Source organism: Amia ocellicauda, chromosome 17, assembly GCF_036373705.1.
Source record: "Amia ocellicauda isolate fAmiCal2 chromosome 17, fAmiCal2.hap1, whole genome shotgun sequence".
In the NCBI taxonomy this organism is placed as follows: domain Eukaryota; kingdom Metazoa; phylum Chordata; class Actinopteri; order Amiiformes; family Amiidae; genus Amia; species Amia ocellicauda.
The window spans coordinates 16,223,120-16,244,387 of NC_089866.1; the positions used below are offsets into that span (position 1 = coordinate 16,223,120).

The window sequence follows — 21,268 nt, forward strand, 5'->3', positions numbered from 1 at the left end:
GGATGAATTCAGACGTGGAGTCGACCTGTCAACCCTTCAATAGCCTGGATTAAGACGCGTATTGCTGAACGCACCCTGACACGGTGACATGTTCGTCTAAGTGGATTTAATCATGTCAATATGCTTTAGCGATATTATTATGATTAACCATAAATCTAATATCACAGCCCGAAATGACAAACCGCGGTGAGGGTTAACCCTATTATTGCAGCCCAGAATTTCTTCCGTGTCCACGTCACCCCCCTTTTCTACAATTAGAGAGGCTCTTGTCTTTAAGCAAACAAAAACATGACAAATTCTGCTATTGTTAATTCTCTTGCAGACTGACAGCCTTGAGCTGTGCAGGGGCCTGTCAGCAGAGATGGAGACAGGTCACAGGACTCTGACCCCACATGTCTTGCTTTTTTTTCCTTTTCTTTTTTTTTTTCCTCTCTCAAGACCCGACTCCTATCACTTCCTCGGATTCTAGAAAAGCCTGGCTATTCAGCTACTGGAGGCTCCGGCAGCAACGCTAGGAGACCTCAAAGGAACACGAACCACACAAACACATTTATTGATTTTCTTTTATTATTGTATAGCAATAACCATGTACAATTCCATATGTATAATACTTTACATTTTAGAATCAATCTGTGAAACAAACAACCAAAACATTGATGGAAAAACAGTGTTTTATATCGGGTGCCAGTTGGCATCAGACTTGTCCAGCCCACAGAGGTTGTAGCACAAGTCATCATAAGGCTGGCACCCCCTTGGTTAATCCCGACCCTCTGCCCCTCACAACACTGGTATTTTCAGCAGGGCTGGGGCTCAGCTTCTTTTGGTTTTAAACAACAGACTTCAAGATACCCTAAGCTCTTAGCAAGAAAAGCTACAATAATTTTAAGTAAGTAAATTCATGTACTTTCCGTTTACAAGGAGATATGTACACATGAAATTATGACATTATTATTATTATTAATAGTAACAAAATGAAGCACTTAATCTGAAAAATCCAGTCACACTGATGGGCTCTAAGCAGCAGATTCAATCTCCACTACAACACCTGTGTGGTTAAAGCATCCTTCACAAGCATACACTGAATTTGGAAACACAGGGAAGAAGCATAGTCACTGACCATTAAAAAAAAAACACACAGAAAACAGCCACATTCCATCCACATGCTTTTTCACTTTCCGAAAACCTTGTTGTTTGTGGCAGCGCTGTAGCCGTTTGAATCAACTCCTTAGCTCTGGTAACCAATGCCTCATTAGACATATACCTCTGTGTATTCAGTAAGTTTAAAATTAATTAATTGAAGATTTCAGCCTGTTGTGTGTGTTTTTTTTTTACCCCAGCCCTGAAGTTAAAATCTTTCTTTTCTTTTCTTCTCCTTTTTTTCCATGATAAAGTCAAGCTGCTAAACCGGTGCAAAAGGTCAGGCTGTTTCTATCATCACACCACCCCTGAACAGAGCGCACAGGAATCCCAGCACTGGCCACAGAGGGGAATTAATGTCTTACTCTTGCCAAAGGTACAAATAAACGTGGTAGCAAGTTCTCCGAAGCTCTTGTCATTTTGCCTGTCAGGATAATTAATCAGCGGGCTCAGATTAGACTTCAAACAAAAATAAACGTCTTTTTTTTTCCTCTCTCCCTCCCTCGACCCCCATCTCTCTTCCATTTTCAACATGTTCATGTGCGATAGTCGTTGTGTACTTGCGCAGGGTTGTGGAATGCCAGTTAATGGGTTTTGTGGGTGTTAATGCGATATCGGAGAATTTGCCGTCACCCAACTATACATCCACACAGATTTATACCACAGTGTCAATCGTGTAGAACGTCTGTAAACCACTGTGGACTGCGGTTAAGAAAACGTAACATCTTCCACTTTCTAATAAGTGTCTAAAAGTGGCATTTGGGCTTCAATGTTTTCTTTTTATTGTTGAGTTGTGAATATACGTTTTAAATCCCATTACGTGAATAATAAATGCGTAGGTGTCTGTTGATGGAAAAGGGAACGTGTCATACTTCCTAAAATACACATCCTATTTACACAAACTTTTCCATTCGTTATAATGTTGCCTCTGGAAGTAAAGGAGATGTGAGGGGGGAAAAAAACATCCAGCAAATTCTGGGTATAAAACAACAGACAAGGACACCATCTTCTGGCCAGTAACAGGATTACCTTCCAAAAGAATGGGCCCCATTTGTTACAAACTTTGGGATTTGTTTAATTTTTTTTTATCTTATACTCAATGAATGGCATTGCGGCCCATATCGGGTTCAGAGAAAATAAATATATTTTTAGAGAACGAAATGCCTAAACAACCATGTAGTTAAACTGTTAGAGGCGATCTGTTGAGTGACATCAGCCTAATTTCTCAGACTCAGAGCCTCTGGGAAAGAGAGAAGTGTCACTTCAGGGACTGCCTCCTGCCATCCATCACCTTGACATAAACAGTGCGTGTCAGTCTCCAAGAGAACCGGACAGGAAACTCAGGGGGAAAAATAAAAAAATGGTATAGTATCCTTAGGCCATTACTTTTTTCCCCTCCAATCACAATTTAATCAATATGTTTCTAAAAATAATGCTACTGGCCTTTCCCCTTTCCACGAAAAACAAACGAGGGACAAGAAATGACTTTGCCATCACTGAACTTCATTACTCTGTGTTCCGTGGATGGGTTTTTGCAGCAGTAAATCATTTCATTCAAAGAGAGTCCGCTTTACAAGCCAGATTATTTGAAAACTGTTTGGAATGAAGAGCATGATATGTTTGCAAATCATACTAATAAAAGCATTCCATTCTGATTCTGAGAATGACCATTTATAATTTATTCACGTTTAGTGGAGGAAAAAAAAAAAAAATGAGCAAGGAGAGTGCAGACCATGTCCCCTACGTCTCCGGAGAGGGTCCCAGTGCGCTCAGGGAGTCAGGGGCGGTCTTACCCTCAGCAGCCCGTGACAGTGGGGTCCAGCCCTGAGCGCTTGCTGATGTGGAGTTTGGTGATTTCCTCAGCACAGGTGGGGTGGATGCTGACAGTTTCCTGCAGCTGGGAGTAGGTAGCACCGCACCTGGGGGCAAAGACACGACGGAACGTCAGTGATGTAACAAAGCCCAGCTCACAAGGGGCAACAGGAGTTGTGGCCACATTTCTACCCTGAAATGTCCGTAAAATACAACATCAGTGCCACATTTTATAATGGATAAAATTAACTATTGTGACTATTTTATGTTTAATCTCTGCGTTACCTAGGGGGTTCATTGAAATTCTATCTGTCTGTATCAGTTAATGGGAAACTAAGTTGCACTGAAGGGATCTGCAGAAAGCTGGAGTGGCAGCCGGAGGGCGAGCTTACTGTAGTCCGAGAGCAAAGCCCTGGGTGACTTCCCCGGCATTGGGTCCAGTGAAGTGAAGTCCCAGGATTCGCTGGTCACCCTCCCGTAAACACACCACCTTCAAGGTAAAAGACAGGGGGCTCAGATAGCTGGTAGACAGCCAGGTTCACAAACAGACAACATCACAAAATAACTTACTCTCTTCACTTGGACCAGAGCTCAGGAGAAACAGAAATCAGAACTGTTGTTAATGTTTTGTTATCTATGCCTGAGTTTGCCCATGCATTTCAAGTAAGAGAACCAACTCCCACACATCAAACACAGGGAACACCCTCACCTTGATGTAACACTGGCTGGCATCTCTTTCTGCCACCGTGAACTCCAAAGGCTTGTAAAAGGCATGGAAGACCTGCGAATGTGAACAATGAAACATTAGATAGATGCAGTGCCAATTCCGCCATTAAATGCGAGTGGCACCAAAACGCAAATATCAACCAGACTGTTTCGATCAAGTTTCAGATGCCAGTATCCTGTTCATGAGTGTAGAATACACCAAGGAGACAGGCATGCACTGTGTTAAAGTACTTCGGTTAAACTATGGAATTGGCAGAGTAAGTGTCTCTGTTTCTTTCCCTTTACTAAAGAAGAACCACACATGTTACCAGACCAGCATCCCTATTATTTACAGGGAAGAGTGTCATAAAAAAAAAATTATCGAATAATAATACAAAAAAATGAACAATTATGAAAGCAAGATGAAAATATCTAAGTGCACTTTCACTTGACTCTGTTGAACTACAAGAAACATGTAGGTACAAGTCACCTGGACATTCAGCATCACTCAGGATCACTGCTTTGCCCAGCTGTCAAAAATCGGTTTTTCTGCATCTGATAGTGTTTGTGATAGTGCGAAACTTGTCATCACATGCTGTAAGGTTCAATCAAACCTCCTGCTGCCGTATCAATCACCGTGCTGAGTAATGGCCCTGTGCTAAATTGTTTTTAGTTTGTTTTCCACAGGTGTTGGAAGCGCCCGCACAAAAGCAGAGTTGTCAGGAGAGAGAGGGGCAGAGTGCCACTGAACACACGCTCATCAGATTCCATATAAAGTCATACACAGACACATGTAATGTAAGTTAGAAATATACCAACTTCATTCAAAGCAGGGGGTATAACGATGGATTCATTTAAAACCCAATATTCATTCCTGCATCGCTCGAGTGTTACACCTTTTACGCTTTTACTTCTTTTACTTCTTAGTTCTTTACAATTAAATCGATACGATTTATTCTTCAACCCCCCACAAAATTAGCTGTTCAGGCAGGACGCAAATTGAACAGATTTTAATCTACACTTTGGGCTTTTCTTTCAGTCTCTGCACATTAGTAGGTCCCGGAAAACACTGGTTGACTGTGGTGTACCTCAATGTTGTCTTTCCCGTGCCGCACCAGCGCCTCTTCCTCGGACAGCCCCACACAGCCATACTCCAGTGGGGTGAACACGGTGGTGGGGACCTGAGGGACACACATGCCCATGTCAAACACAACCTGCTCCTGGTCTGGGTTACTACAAATGAGAAAAAATATATGTGTGTAAACAAACTGACTTACGTTGTCGTAGTTCATCAGCTCACTGGTCTTGTCAAACAGCCTTCTGGCCAAAAGTTTTCCCGCCTTGATGGCTGTGGGGGTCAGTTCAGGTCGGCCCTGGAACCACAAAAGACACCTCAGACCAGACCCAGAGGGGAGCCAAGCAATACAATCCTTTTGCCAGGACACGAAACCTTCTTTTTCAAAGCCTTTGCGATGTTATACATGGCCAACTATCGCTGTAATTGATTTCATGGAACTGACAGGACAGATGTTGCTTTAGGGTTGCTTCTGTTCCACTGAAGGGTTCTCAGACAAAATGGGAAAGCTCCAAGGAACTTTATGAGTAAGTTAGTTATTGGTTTGATTAACAACATTTCAGTGTCTGTTTACTAATAGTGTTGCACAAAGCTGGATATCAGTTTTTGCTTTCTGGTGCAGGACGGGAACTATTCAATCACACCAGCAAGCACAGAAAAATCATGTTGATTAAACATTTCTACCCCTTTAAAAAATATATATTCTCAAAATAATGGAAACCAGCTTGAGTAAACAGTTATGTCCATGCATGGCAAGTGTGAACCGGGCCATTTATTTTAACAGCCTCTGGGTTTAGACTGGCAGCCTTCAGTTGGTCTGAGAAGAATTTATTATAGACACGTTTGGTAGACTGGTAGTTTGGTAGACATATGTGCATTCATGAGGGAAAACACAGATTCCAGTTTATCTTCATACACAACAGACCTATTGCATTGAAGCCTCTTGTTTTAGATCAGAGTAATGTCTGTAAATAGGGACTGGTTTGCACTGATCTCTGTCTTTGGTGGAAGTTATTAATTAATGTATTGATTGTGAGACTCCTTGGAAAATAATCTATCATTATGATTATTATTATTAAAAGGTAAGGGGATTAATAACTTCTTCGTTTCCACTTGTACTGAGATATGTCCTTCGGCTGGAGAATACTTTGTGTTTTGTTTATTCATTGCCACCCAAGTTGGATCACAAAAAAACATCTCTTGGCTAGATTTCCCCAGGTGCTCTTGAACACATTTTTTGTACTAAAAAAAAAAAAAAGACTGCTGCTCTTAAACCAACAGATTGAAATTGCACTATGTCCCTTTGACATTATTCTCCAATACAAATTGGAGGGAACAGCTCTTCCCAGAAAAAATAAATAAATAAATAAATATCTGCAATGTCCATCAGGAATAATTGAAGTTAGGTTCAGACTAAACAAATGCCAAATTCTGTAGAGCTATGGTCTCAAATCCCGGTGCTAGGTGGCTTCAATCTGGGGTTTAATTAATCTTTGTTAATGCAAGTATTTTTGGAAGGAAAACCAGAAGACAGGACATAGGATGGAGAACTATACCCTAGAGGACCAGCATCGTGACTTACTTCGCTGATGTCTCCAATGGAGTAGATATGAGGTATGGATGTAGCTTCATTTGCAGCCACAAGGATTTTTCCTGATTCTTTGTTGATCTCCACTCCGATGCTTTCCAGATTCAAAGCCTTGGTTTCAGGGGCTCTACCTAACGTATAACAGACATAATCTGGAAATGTCAGCAATTTCATAAAACGTAATCTTAATTAATTAAGATTAATTTAAAATATGCTTTTAACATATAAGCTTTGAGCGCTTTGGAATAAACCAAAAAACAAAATAAATATCTTATTAACCAGAGGATAATGCATTTAAATTTAAGAAAAACAATTAATACTAAATGATTTGGATAGTAGCTTCCAAAACCACACAATCATTATATACTGCTCTTGCAAAAGTATAGTTTCATTTTTTTAAAGCCATAAACCACAACATATCTATGTGCTCAAAGAGTTTTGAAGAAAGCAACACACAGACACACAAATAAAATAAAAAACAAAAAAGAACAAAGGCCATCTTTTAACACTGGCACTATTATCAGTAACCGTGTGTGTGAATCATTCGATTGCACATCTGCCATCTGGCCCTCAGTGTCATGTCTGCATGGCTGTGTGAGTCTTTCTGTGTATAAATTTTCATCTGCCTGGACCGCACTTCCTCTGGGGAAGCTGACTGATGCTGTCGACACTCTGCGCTCTCGCCCGCTCTCTCGCTCTACCCATCCTGTCCTCTGCAGGAGATCCCACCTCAGCGGTCTTCTTCTCGTTCCCTCAGTAACACAATAAACACTCCTTCACCTCCCTCCCCCTCCCCCTCCTCTTTCTTTCTCTATTTCTCCTCACAGGGCCAGGCTGGTGTGAACATTGATGCTATCACGCAACAAAAATAATAAACCCCGAGACCTTTTCCTGGCTAGGCAGGGGAACAACTTCCTCCAGCTCCAGAGTGGAGAGAGTGTGGATTGTGCGATCTGGGCAGTCTGCACAGGCAGTGTTCGTTCAGATTTGGGGAGTCTCGGGTGGTGAGCTCCAAACACCTCTCTCTCTTCCTGGAAAACGTACACACTGAGGCCAAAACACACTCTGTTACAGGGGAGCTACTGTTCCTCAGTGCACAGTGCAGCACTTTTTGTCACACAACAATTCTCCTGACAAGTGAGTGGGACACAATTTATATCATACCTTATCACGTTTACATCTGGTATATATTGTTTGGTCTAATTTAAGTTAAGGGTACTTTCTCAATAATTCTACTAATTTTCAAATTTTCCTTTGACATGTGTCAGTCAGAAACGTAGGGAAAGAGGATCACATTTTAGAAATACAAAGCAGGCAGGCAAAACTAAATGAAAACCACAGAGATCCTGACAAGACCAATTTGATTATTGTCCCAAGTAGATCAGTACTGGCAAAATAAAATAAAATAAAAAATAATAAAATATTCAGACACAAACATTAGATTATATTTACTGAAAAGGAACCTTTGTTTAAATCAAGGTTCTAAGGTGGAGGAATAGTTTAGTGGCAAAATCTTTTTAGTGTCTTTTACAGACTAGGGATGTCCTTGGCTTTGCTATGGTATGAAGCTCCCACATATTGTTTTCTCCAGCTTTATACATTAATGTATCAAGGTATGCATCTGTTTTTTCATTTTCAGCAAGACAAACCATAGCCTAAAAGTTCAAGGCTGCCAATTTCTTGTACACACTACAGCATATGCATGTGGGGTGATTTGCAAGAATCCAAAGTAACATTGAAAACCCAATATGTGCCATGGTGACAGAAGTCTCTGATTTTCCTTGAACAGCATTTATATATATATAATTTATGTTTTGCTTTGAGCTCTATTACTTACTGCAACTTGGAAATTAATTATTAAAAACAAAAACAAAAACTCCACTGTTCAAACGACAAAAGCAACATTCTCCCACTGATAAGATGTTCACTTAGAACGTATTGGAGCAGTTCCACACCAAGTCCGATAATCGAGTGAGAACAGAGCCTGTTAAAGCACATGTAGAAAGAATGAGGGGTACCAAACTAATTAGCTACACCAATTTTGCTGGCAAAAGATTAAAGCAATGTAGTTGTTATTTTCCCATGAGGGGGAAGGACCAGAAAATAATGTATTCCCATCCTTTTTGATAATAATTTTGTCAACAAAATCTTAACAAGGACTCCTCCCAACTACCACTTCCACATAAATGAAAATATACTGTAATCTCCCCCCCTTTGGGTGTCTTAATTTCCAATGTAGGCTACTGATGGGTATACCAATGTGGCGATTAATGGGATCATAACTTATAAATTATCATCAGACACTCAAAGTTCCAGTGAGATTTGTTCATGCTGTGCTTTTACATCTCCAGAAACAGTGGCTAGAGAACAGAGACATTAGCATAGCACTGTGCGACTGGAAGAAGTTACCCATCACTCCTTCAGACAAACATTCGCAGAATAAAGGTCAGATTAATCAGCAACACTGCAGGTCCCAAGGTAGTCCACTTGAATATGCTCTACACAGGGGCCTCTTTTTTTATATATATATTTTTTGCAAATTAGCTTTTAACTACTTAACTGGACTGATTATTTCCTAAATTAATAAAAGTTAAACTAAGCTAAGTTTCCTTAGCTTCTACAGATTGACCACTTGAAGTTAACCATAAAACCTGCTGGGTTGTCGTTTACTCACCTGACTGATGTCCTATGACCTTGTATTTTGTTTGGTTATGCACATACAAGTAAATGGCTCGTGTTTTTATTTTTGTATCTGGTTAGAAGAAACTGAAAAAAGAGTTTGCCTGTCTACTGGAACACATATGAGTAAGGGCTGATGGGGGGGTTGGCAGCTTCATTTAGTCAAACATTTTATCTGGAGAGATAGCAGGCAGGAAATCCTCGGTGCTGCTCAGCTTCCTAACCTATTATCCAAGACACCTGGGGTGGGTGTGTCCACAGCAAAAACAATGACTCACAACGCTGAGTGCACAGCAGCAATCTGGATTCCTCTCAACCTGACGGCAGTTAAAGCTGAAGGGTGGGGTGGCACTGCCATTGTGAGTGCCAGCAAATCTGTTGGCACCCACAGCCCGAGATTCCAGCAGGTTGTTATTGTAACATGGGCCCCCATCCCTGCCATTTCCCAGAATTTTATTTTTTAATTTGTATAATTATAATATATTTTTTATCCCTTCATGAAATACAGCTCAAAAGACACAAGGTGCCCGCCAGAGAGAGCGCCATCATTCATCGCTTCAGCTGCGGCTGAAATCTAAAGCCACATCTGACGAGCGGAGAAGTACACATCAGGATGATTCACTTGGGCAGCCCTGAACATCATTGCGTTTGTACTCCTGCTCCAAAGCGAACATCAACAAGCACAGGGTACAGTCAGATATGTATGCAAAGCCCAAAATAATCATCAGAATTAATAATGGCTCTGTAGGATGTGCTTTTACTGACGATCGTTTCTCCAATGCAGCAAGAGGTATGTGCCCCATTAACCGTATTTTAAGCATAAAAGTCAATGAAGTGTGTCTGTGGAAACCCTGTATAAATATTTATCCTCGGACATGTTTCCAGCTCCAACCAGATGAGTACTAATTCAAACTCCTGGTCAAAAAGACTAAACAAAACTGCCTGCCTTACAGAGAAAGTCTTACACATGGGGAATAAAAGCTTACAGTGGGAGCTCGCAAGGAAATACAGTCAAGTGTAAACAAACACAAAAAAAAACATACTAATAAATAACGTGATTTTAACAGGAATCTTTCCAGACAATTATACATCCTGTGAGGTGTCAGCTGCACGGCCATTTAATTACATAGTGGATTTCAATTAAAAAAAATAATTGCAAAGTCTACTAATTGCCAAGTACAAGACAAGGAAAAATAATGCTGTGTGAACACAGCAGCAGATGAGGGTGACATTTTAAGCAGACAGTTGTCATCCTTTAGGAAGATCTTGACACAAAGGGAATGCCACAGAGTTCACGGACAATTTCCCCCTGGTCTCCGCTAATGGGATCACAGAGAAAAAATTGTCAGGCAAAACCAGCCAAAGCCACTGCAGGTAATAAAAGTACAGTGAGGAAGAAAAAAGAAAAAAAAAAAGAAAAAAAGACCGTCATTTCCACAGATGGGGCATCACCAGGAAACCCAAACAGAAAGAACAAAAGGGGAATTCAATGACCCACTGCAAGGGGTACATCCTGATGAAGAAAGCCTGCTATCCGAACTGTCAATTTGAAACATCCTGTGATATTTCCATTATGTAACATTTATTACCTTGTTTTGCATTTTATAGTCTAGCTCTCTGCTGACACAGCATTTTCTCCCAACAGCATTACATTTTTTTTTTTTTTTTAATAAATTAAAATCGCACTAAACTATATTCACCATGCCCCGAATCGCATACATTTGTCATCAGAGCAGAATCTCAATGGTGCTTGGTCATTTAGTAGAACTCGATTAATTTAAAAACTCCCCGTAGACAAAGAGCAGGAAATGATTAGTCTAAGTACTGAATTAATATGAAATTATTGAATTAAAAAAAAAAAAAAAAAAAAAAAAATCCAGATTGGTACAGTCTTCCCTAAACAGATTTCACTGACATGAAGAAACAGCCATGTGAAGAGGTGGATTCTGGGAGGTCACATCAACTTTCATGTTCTACACAGTAATTAAGACATTTCCAGTGTACGCATTTGATTTTATTGCCTTTTCCGCTTTTACAATTTAAAAAACAGTAGCCCTATCACTGTATTCTTTCATTGTAGGCGAGTGACTTTTAGGATTATCAATTTGTATGAATAATTTAGACATTCAATCAGATAGAGAAGAAAGGCTAAATAATAATAATAAAAATAAAAAATAAAAAATGCCTGAAATCCCAAGTACAGCTCTGACAATTTTACTTCAACATCACGAATGCTGAAACAACTGATGTGCTTCACGCTCTGATTATTAAAATCTCCTCTCAACCCGCCTACTCACCTACAGCCCACAGGATGGTGTCAAAGGTGTCCTGCCGCTCGTGTCCCGAGTCCTGACCTGCCCACGTCACCTGGAGGCCTCCTGTCTGCAGCTTCTCCACTTTCTTGGGAACGCTATTCCAGAAGAACTTGGTGCCGTACGACTCCATATAGTCCGTCACCAAGTGGGCCATTTGCTGCAATAAATGCCACAAAAAACAAAACAATAAATCAATCTCGGCTAGTACATTATTATTATTCAAGTTATGATATCTTAAAATGTATCGGTTTTGTTTTTGTCTCTTTACCCCCTGTGTAATGTTTTACTGATTTAAAGACCACAAGCTGCCAGAAAATGGTTATTATTTTTAAACTTGTATGGTTTTTAGAAGCTAATCAAGATGATCTTCAGCAGTGTGAAACAATCTTTAAAAGACATTTTATTGTCTGTTTTGCGGTTCAAAAAAAAAAAAAAAAGAAAACAAGCCAAGCCAAGTCTGTACAGAACCTCTTCCTGTTATTGCTGGGCTGCTTGTCAATCTTCCTGTGGTGACTCAGTTGAGAAACTCTTCCAATTTTTTCCATGGTTCCTACCCTACAAACTTTTTTTTCTTTTTTTTTTAAGCAGACATCTGATTGTGACACCTTTAATAAATTACAGCAAGCCAGGGCCGCTGCCAAATTACTGCCACTCAGGGTTCTTCATTCACAAATGTCATACTGCTTTTAATAGCACCGAGTGTCATGCTGTAAAAATGCAATAATTGCTTTAGATTCATACAGGAGAGTAAAAACGAGGGAAACAAGAAACGATCTAAACAAAGAATCCCACACACAGAGCCGTCTCCCAGTTGCCGTGGTTAATCTTAGGCTTTGTAACACGCAGGGCACCCAGTCATACCTAACCACGTCCCAGAGCCCCAGGCAGGCTGATACAAGCTCAGTGGTAAACTGCTTGGGCTCCAGGTACATCCGCTACTGGGGCAGCACGGCCACACTCGAGACAAACTAGAAAAAGTGACCATGGAGACCCCAGGAGCCACGTTAATAAAAATAACAATAATGTTTAGAATCAATCACTACTTCCATTTATTAGTTACTTCTTCATGTGCACATGTTTTAACGGTTATATATTTCCTTCCTGGCTAGCTGTGCGCATTTGATTTTGGCCTGCAGTGGAGCCCAATATCAGGAACTGAACGGTTGGCCAGATTGCAGTCTCCTGGACCAGACTTGCCCGGCAGCTGTTCTGGCTCTTCCGCAGCACCGAACCTTGCAGATGTTAGCACGGCTGTATGGGCCCGCACAGCTCCCCATACTTTGAAGATCACTTTCATGCTACTTGGGGAATCGTTGAAAAGGCAAATAAAATTAAATATATGGATGATAAACTTGTAAAAAAAAAATAAGAAGAGGAAAGCCCTGCTATAAATCTTCAACAGTCTCAGAGGCAAAGCTCAAGCTTACAGCTACATTTTAAGACGCACTTACTTTTTACACAGCCTGGGATGAATTTATTAGAAGTAAACAGAGGCCCTGTGAGGAGCACTGTGCTATGTATGTGTATAAACATGATTTAGAGTAACTACCATGGCAACCATTCCGAGGGGTATTTATCTGCTGCTTGGAAGTGATGAAAATCAAGGTACATGTGTGTGTGTGTGTGTGTGTGTGTGTGTGTTGGGGCTTAGCAGTTCAGTACCTGGTCAAAGCCTCGCAGGGGGATACTGCGCACCATGACAGCCGTGTCCAAACCAATGCCCGTCAGAAAACCAGCACACTCTAGGGCCACGTCTTGAGGAGAGTGAGTTCAGGAAATCAGATCAATGAAGGCATGAATTATCAATGAGAAAATCTCGACTTAAAGCCATGTGTAATACAGAGGGGGTGTTTGCGATCACTTCAGCTAGTATAGTTCTCATGGGGATTTAAATTACACGGCACAAATGCGTGGCATACACAAACACTAGTGCCCATTTCTCCATCCGTAAGTGTATAGATGAAAACATTACATGTAAAGCATGCATGCGTGAGATGTTGACATCTACACCTGTGAACTGTTAAATAGTTTTTGTGTTGAGTGTGTGTTACTGTCCGTTTGCGAGTTTTGTGAATGCTTTTCTGAATGGAGACTCTGCTACTGTGACTAGCAGCTGTCAGTGTCTGGTCTAATCAGCAGGCTGACAGGAATAACACACACACCACCCCAGGGCAAACAGGCCCCCCTGCAGCAGCTGAGCTTAAACACAAGGTGGATTTTTCCTCCAGCCTGCTGCTCGGTACAGGTAATGGGTAAGAGAGGAACTCTAAATTACTGTCTACTGCAGATGGGAACGTATCCATTGAAGAAACTTGTTTTTTTCCCCCTCAAGGATACAGCTGGCACCAACAACGAGCCTAAGAGAGAATGAAAAAGTGGAAAGAGCACTTTTAGAATTGTTTATTGATTAGATTCAACATGAAGATAATAATTGGAAGTACAATTTGGGGGTCCTTTCCGAATGTACACATTTTCTCATGCAGTTTCTGTGCAAGAAATAACAGGTCTACAAAATTCTCAACAAAAAAAGTACATCAAACGTTATTTAAAAAAACCAAAATGCTTAAGAATAAAAGAAAAAAAAAACATCAGAATGTAATGCTTCTGCAAACAGAGACTACAAATAATTGAATTGACAGTCCAACAAGAAAGACTGTCACAAAGCATTGGCCTGGTATACTTAACCCAGGGCACTCAGCTCACCTACACAAGGAAAGAAAGAAAGAGAAACACAGAGAGGGTGTGCAAGGGAAGGCTGTGTGTGTGGCCTTGATGATTCACACCTTTAATCCATGTGAAAGATACGGTGCTGCTAGAATTGGTAATTGTAATGTTCCTGCTAATCCCAGCAGATACTAAAGCCTATCCCCCTTCTCAATGCATGCTCCATATCACTGCCTAATTCTAGCTTTTACTGCGCTGTACCTCTGCCTGCAGGAGAGAAACGTCACCGCTCTTCACATTTCATTTCCACATCGCCTTGACAGCTAAGTGACTGCGAGTCATTGACTCACACAAAGCAAGCGCATCTCAAATAAGCATGCCCAGCTTGCAACTGTCCACTTAATGTACAGCTGTACTTAACACACATTGTAAGGTGGATTAAGGGATTAGGTGAGGAGCTTTGCTTGCGATTCCAGGAGTTTTTATCGCTTGTTTCCTATTTGATCATTCAAAGTTTTCTGTGTTTTGTTTTTCCCCTTCTACCCAGACTCCACCAGTATTTGGCTTTACGCTCTCGCTGCCGCAGAAAAATACTAAATAAATCTTGGTTTGGATTTTGCAGGCAGCGGTTTTGCCTCCAAAGATGACCACATGTATGGGCTACAAGAGCGCTAAACAAAGAACGTATGCGATAGTCACTATAGACAATCCACAGGTCATATTCCCATATAGTGCAGAATAGAAAAACGTCTGTAACTGTAGGGTGTTTAAGTTTCTGAAAGGGGCGAGAGGCTTTCCGAGCCACACATGGGCGGATGCTGCTATTCCTGGCAACGTGAAACCTAATAAACCTGGGGTCATTAGAGTTCCTTTTAGCTTGTTGTGGAGTGTAGCAGCTAGACACTTGTATCAAGAAGCTTACGATAAAGGTTTTGTTTTGATTTGTATTAACCTTGGGCTGTTATTCATTATCTCGTGGACCTGTGCCGATTGCACAGAAACAGCACAGCCCCCAGCAGAGGAGGACTGGCAGCCGTGTGTCCTTCTGTGCGTCTGATCCCGGTCTGTGCCTCCAGACTGCTGCACTACTGGAACTTTTCACAGATCCTCACAGGCACCGGGTGAAAAAACACAGAAAAGCTACTGTAGCCCCTGCAGGCTTTATTTTAACTAAAACTCAGGAATGTGATGTGTAAACATTATACTCCCTTAATACACTGTTACAACTTGCACTTACAGCCAAGTGGACAAAAGCCATACTGGAAAGTGCAACTCTTTATCCTTTTCAATCTGACAATCACGATGTCTGATTTCTTCAGCTGTTCCACATAATTCTCATGCAGGAATAAATATGTTTTACTGTTTTACTTATGTATTTCATTTACACACTGTCAATTGCAACACTTCCAGTGAACCTCCTCTCAGGGGTTTGCATGCCAATGTGTGGAGAACTAATTCCAAAAATACTGCTTATGTTTTACAATAAATATGTTATTGGCAGGGCAGACCATATACAGCACAAAGTGAAAAGAAAAAATAATAAAATAAATGAAATTCAAATATTTCACAACCGTAAATCAAATATTGTGTTCCTGCGTGACTTTTTATTTATTTATTTTTTCTGTTGGAAGGCTCATTAATTCAAAATACCTTCAGGGTTAGTAGTAACACAAAGCAGATGTAGTAACACAATACGATTAATGCTGCACTTTGATATCACATTGAAAACTGCTTTGATTATTGTATTCATTATTTGATAAGAATGTGAAGTTGATCAAACAACTACACCTTTTGTGCTTTCATAGGCCATGACACAAAGAATTAAAAGAAGTCCCATGGTTACAATAACCGAAAGCCTACAGGCATACTACATTATAACTGGAGTGTCCAGGCAGCTCACAGGATGACGAAAGGTAAGTTGCCTGTGCAAGAAAGGATTTGTGAACTGCCGCTATAGTGTGTAAACCAGATTCTAGATTCGAGAACATGACAGAAGTCACTCATCAACAGCAAGAGACATTTTAACAGGGATGTCCAAACCGCATCAAGATCAGCTTTAAATTTCAGTTATGAAAAGCACTACATCAAATAATAATAAAGTGCTTTAAATGGTTCCTCATCACTATAAAACACTGTTTTAATGCACACTCCTCTACAAGGAAAAGACTGCAACTGAACCGGCACAACCTTTCCCTGAGACGCCTGCCGAGGTGCAGAGGAGTATGGGATTGCAAAGGCTCAGGTGTGTGGTGCAGTGGGCCAACCCCTGCGGTTACAAATCATTCACTTCAGCCCTCAATAGCCTTCAGACGCTGCAGGTGATATTACTAAGACTGCATGGAAATAGGCTGTCAACTGCTCTCTCAGCTACTATCCATCCTGTACCATCTGTGGAAATGACAGCATAGTGAAAAAAGAGAGGGCATGTCTTGAGATGCTGCACTGCAGATTTATCCTGTGAAGAGGCCGACTCCAAAACTCACTGAGAGCCCAGTTCTCGATGTTGCCTCCCACTGAGAGGACATTTACACTTTTAAAGGCCGTCTGTAAAACTTGAAAGCTGTCATTTCCACAGGCAATACTTTTCAATGTGAGGGCATTAGTTATACTAGCAGCAAATGCAAGAAAACTGTTTGTCTTGTTCATTATTATTATAATCTTTATTTTTCTTAGAACATGCCTGTATCCAGGGTAACTGGTCCAATATACCCGCAAATGGGATCGAACTCACAACCTCCACTCAGGAATCCAGAGCCCTGACCACTACTGCACACTGGTACTCATACTGAGATTATCATTATCTACGAAAAAAAACTGCTGAAAAACTGCAGTCCTAGTGTCACTGCAGTTAGTGACTGCTAAATGTTAGTTTTGTCTTGCTACTATTAAAAATCACTACAAACAAGAGGTAGTCAGTCACTGAACTGAAACATTTAAAATGATTAATGTTGAATGTGTACTGCCACCATGTGGACAAATGCAAAAACGTCCGTCTCAAATTTGCAAACTGGTGCAAAAGTGTTAAACAAACAACAAAAAACTGCATCAAGATCAGGAGAAAAACTAAGTGAAGTTCAATTCAGATTGAACAAAACAGGTGAAAGTGGAAATTCCGTGTATCAAAGTGTGTTGTCTGTGAAACCCCAGATACACAATTTTAGACGCGACAGACAGGATAGACCAGAAAACCATCAACTCACGTTTTTCCAGGTGATTCTTGTAACCAGAAAATGTCATCGCTTGAAATTCCATGTTCCAGTGCCCCTGGAATCTGATTTTAACAACAAACAGCAGATCATATAATGTACATTGAAAAAATGATTGTATTTCAGATGTACAGAAGACAAAAGTAAAATAAATGTTAAAAAAATAAATAAATCTATAAATACAAATATGGCATTTAAAATCATATATAGGTATTGGCTTCCACCCATTCAGCTCGGTTTCCAAGAGTAGCTTTAGCAGGATTTGTGTTGATCCCTGAACAACTGGCTCTTTGTCCTGTGTGTTTTGATATGGTGCACCACTTGTGTTACACCTTCCTTGGGTTTAGCTTCAATGTATGCATTTAAGCAAAAGGGAAACCTCTGCACAGGTGGTAGTGAAGAATAAAATACCTTTAGTTGGTCATACTGTAAGGTTTTTGGCTGTTGAAAAAATAAAATCTATACACATCTATAACAGCATGCCAAAGAGTTATACAACAAAGGTGCTTAAATGAGAAATGACAGTCTTTACTATGGCTTTAATAACTGAACAATGTGATGACAGAGAGATTCCCCCTCTTGTGCCTGTCTGAGTTTTGCAGATGGTGAGCCTTAATGAAGCCCAGTTTGCAGACTCTAAATTTTATCACAGATACCCACAGCAGGGCCCCAATGGGAGACTCACATGTGTGGGGTACTTTGGCCGTCCTCCAGTTGCAATTACAATATTCCCAGCAGTAAAGACAGTCTGCAGATACAAGAACCAGGAGATATGACTGAATTCCAAGAGCCCACAAGGAAAAACAGATCTCTTTATTCTCTTTTTATGTTCCTGAAGAGGAACTGAAATAAAGTATCTTCATACAATTCTGTACAGCACAGCAAAAACAAATAAACAAAATGTATAAACATAAAAATGTATTTGATTGTGGATAAATAACATTAAAATGACTAATTTGCTCCCCCCTGTCTTTGGTGAAGGCACGCTGAATGCAGGCAGCAATTTGAGTTTGATTAAAAAAGAACAATGTAAAAATTATGACTTATGGCTGTGCATACCAGTCATTGTTTTGTAAGAAATTCTTAAACTGACACTTTTGTATGTGGCACATAACCAAATGCAGAATGTGTTACTCAGCTTACCTCCTTTCCAGCTTTAGTTACTCCTCTGATAGTATGCTCATCCACAAAGCTTCCTTTCATGTTTAAATACGTCACTTTTCTGTCAAAAATAGGAAGACGAGCAGATGTCACATTCTGCCTGTGCCAAAGTTCAGATACAATGTCAACTTTATGTACAGATATTATGGTGGATCTGGGTATGGTATCACACCACAAAAGGTGAAAATCTGTGAACCTTTCCCTATATCTCTACTCATGAAATTAATGTGTAGGAGGCTAGGTGGTCCAGTGGTCAAAGTAAAGGGCTTGTTACCCACCCACACCTCGGCTCTACCACTATCTCAATTTGTTTTATTACGAACAAGCTTCCAGTAAACACTGTACACACCAACACAGTGCTGAACTATGTCTCAACACCTGTTTACCCTGCAGCCATTCAGCCTGAGCAATGATCCTAAAGTGTGTCATACCACGATAACATCTTTGCATCAACAGGTTTCGAGTCCCTTAAAGGTAAGATATCAGAACAAAGAGGTGGAAAAGGAAACATAACTTTGTATGAAAACAGCACTGGAGAAAGAGCGGTATTGACTGTGACAAGCATTTGCACTTAAAGTAAAAGGCAAACAGCAGCTGGTGTAATTGTATACTGTGTGTACAGTAAGCCTCATATACCCTATAATGTGCACAACATAGAAACAGATGGCCGAAAGTAGCTGCACTTTAAAACACTTATGACAATCACTGGAACAATGACATTCAGCATGGTTTATTTACAGACATCCAGAGATAAGGATTTTCGTGGTTTTTAACCAACACCACTGCGTTTGCTTCCATACAGATAGATTTGCGATTTATTTCTAGGCAGAATCCAGTCACAGAAACTCTCAGAATCGACTCACTTGTCCTGCAGCTGAACTCGATGGCCCCAGTTGAGGGATCGCACATGGTCCTGCACAGCCCGTGCCATTGTCGGCCTGGATCATGCATTAAAAAGAGGTGAATTTGTTTAAATGTCATGAATAGTGCTAACTGAGGACTGTGAAACCAGCCACATTAACCACCATGTTTAATCCAATAGTGCTGGACCAAAACATAAAACTCATGTTTTACTTTATTTGAATGGAAAATTAATTATTGAAGAGATTTCAGGGTCACTCTTGCCCTGCAGAAAAATACCTACCAGTCATGCGTTACTGGACTAGAGATTTTCCAGCCGTATTTCCCGGCATCTTTCACTGCGCTCCCCAGTAGAGCAGACTGATGCATCAGCTTCTTGGGAATGCAGCCCACATTGACACAGGTCCCACCCAGACCCCACCTGGTCCCTAAAACAGAAACTGGATGTGTAAACATATGGGAAAACAAACCAACAAGAAGGGCAGCTGGATAAACAGGTGCCCAGGGGGTTCAGTCTGGTTTCAGTTCAATATTATTATATTGTAGTGAAATTCAAAAGACAAATGACACAGCGGCACTGAAGCCAGTGAACATCCTAAAAAATATTTAAGGTTTTGGTGGAAGCTACAATATACATTCTTCATGATATTATAGTCTTACCTTTAGGTGAAGGCTCCACATAGTCTAGGACAGCAACTTTCTTCCCAAACTGTGCAGCTGAGAACCATTCACAAAAAAGTATTATTAGCATTTACAATTTGTTTGCTTACAATAAGCATTTATCCATCCATCCATCCATTTTACAATAAGAATTTACTTATATATAATATATAATCATTCACAGTTGGATAAGAGAGGCACAGGAGAGGCTTACCTTCTTTTGAACAAGCCAGACCTCCTGATCCTCCACCAATAACCACCAAATCATAGTCATAATTTGCTTAAGAAAAGAAAAGACAAAAACAACCCATTTATTCTATCCTCCGCCTGTCTATGTTTGTGTACTTATATGTCGTTGTACACAAGTGCAAAAGCAGATCGCATGACCATTGATAATTGGGAGTTGTGTGACACTGTTGGGCAACACAAATTCAAACTACCATTAAAATATTAGCACAGCTTTTTATCTTCAGACATAAGTACGCAGAATAGTGTTGTTCTTACATTTTAATCACAGTTATACAGGTTGGGTTATTTTTGCAATAAGTTGCTACTTTAACGGTATTTCAATTTACCAGTACTATATTTCGCTAGATTAGTCCTTGATCATCATAATACAAAATGATTTTCCTTGACAAGTTTATGCTTTGTGATGCACTGTAATGTTTCAGAGGTGTGGAAGCCATATTGTCAGTAGGCTACAGTGTTTACTGCGTGTACTATAGCAAACTATGCTTCAGTTCACTTCAATTCTGTGGACAGATTTCGCAGGTTGCAAATGTCTTCTAAACCCCTGCTAAACTGGGCCAAAAAACTATTTTATTTTACAACACTGATTACATGAACTTCCAAGCCAGTTTAAAACTTACAGCATGCTCAAATTACATTAATAATTAAACATAAGAAACAATCCTTATCAATTAAAATATGAATGTGAATGCCAGTCTAGACTAATCTCCACAAAACTGAACAAAAACATAGTTTACAGTAAAACATTATACATCGGTATATGGATTTGAATCACAAAAAACAAAATTAGACTTTCACACTATTTTGGCTGTCAATTTGGAACGACTAAAATTTCTATTCATATCGTAATATATATATATATATATTTATATATATATATATATATTTAATATATATATATATATAAACTCAATAGATTTGTATACAATGATATCTATAATTAAGCAATGACCCACTTGACAGATTCCTGGTTATGTTTCGCAGATCTAGTGTCCGTTTAAAGCGGTGTCTCCACCTGCAGAGCGCAGCCATGTTGTTTATAAAGAGAAGGACCCCGGGTCCGACAGCAGGCTGTCCAGTGCTTTGCCTGGATCGTAGTTTGTAATTACCACTGATCTTTCGATCTATAAAACGTACTTATTTTCGAGCTGGGATA

At 40.1% G+C, this 21,268-nt stretch overlaps 1 protein-coding gene across 1 annotated transcript; it reads right to left on the minus strand.

Moving 5' to 3' along the window:
* Positions 1-549: 549 nt before the first annotated feature.
* Positions 550-21,153, minus strand: txnrd2.2 (thioredoxin reductase 2, tandem duplicate 2). Its single transcript, XM_066688959.1, has 17 exons — positions 21,069-21,153; positions 20,078-20,143; positions 19,864-19,920; positions 19,487-19,631; positions 19,206-19,280; positions 18,325-18,403; positions 17,867-17,929; positions 17,176-17,246; positions 13,649-13,668; positions 12,974-13,065; positions 11,294-11,468; positions 6,312-6,448; positions 4,932-5,027; positions 4,743-4,835; positions 3,659-3,730; positions 3,342-3,439; positions 550-3,056 (listed from the first exon to the last, which is right to left on the minus strand). Exons 1-17 carry the CDS (start codon positions 21,142-21,144, stop codon positions 2,933-2,935), a joined length of 1,539 nt encoding a protein of 512 aa, XP_066545056.1. The 5' UTR covers positions 21,145-21,153; the 3' UTR covers positions 550-2,932.
* Between the last annotated feature and the right edge of the window lie 115 nt (positions 21,154-21,268).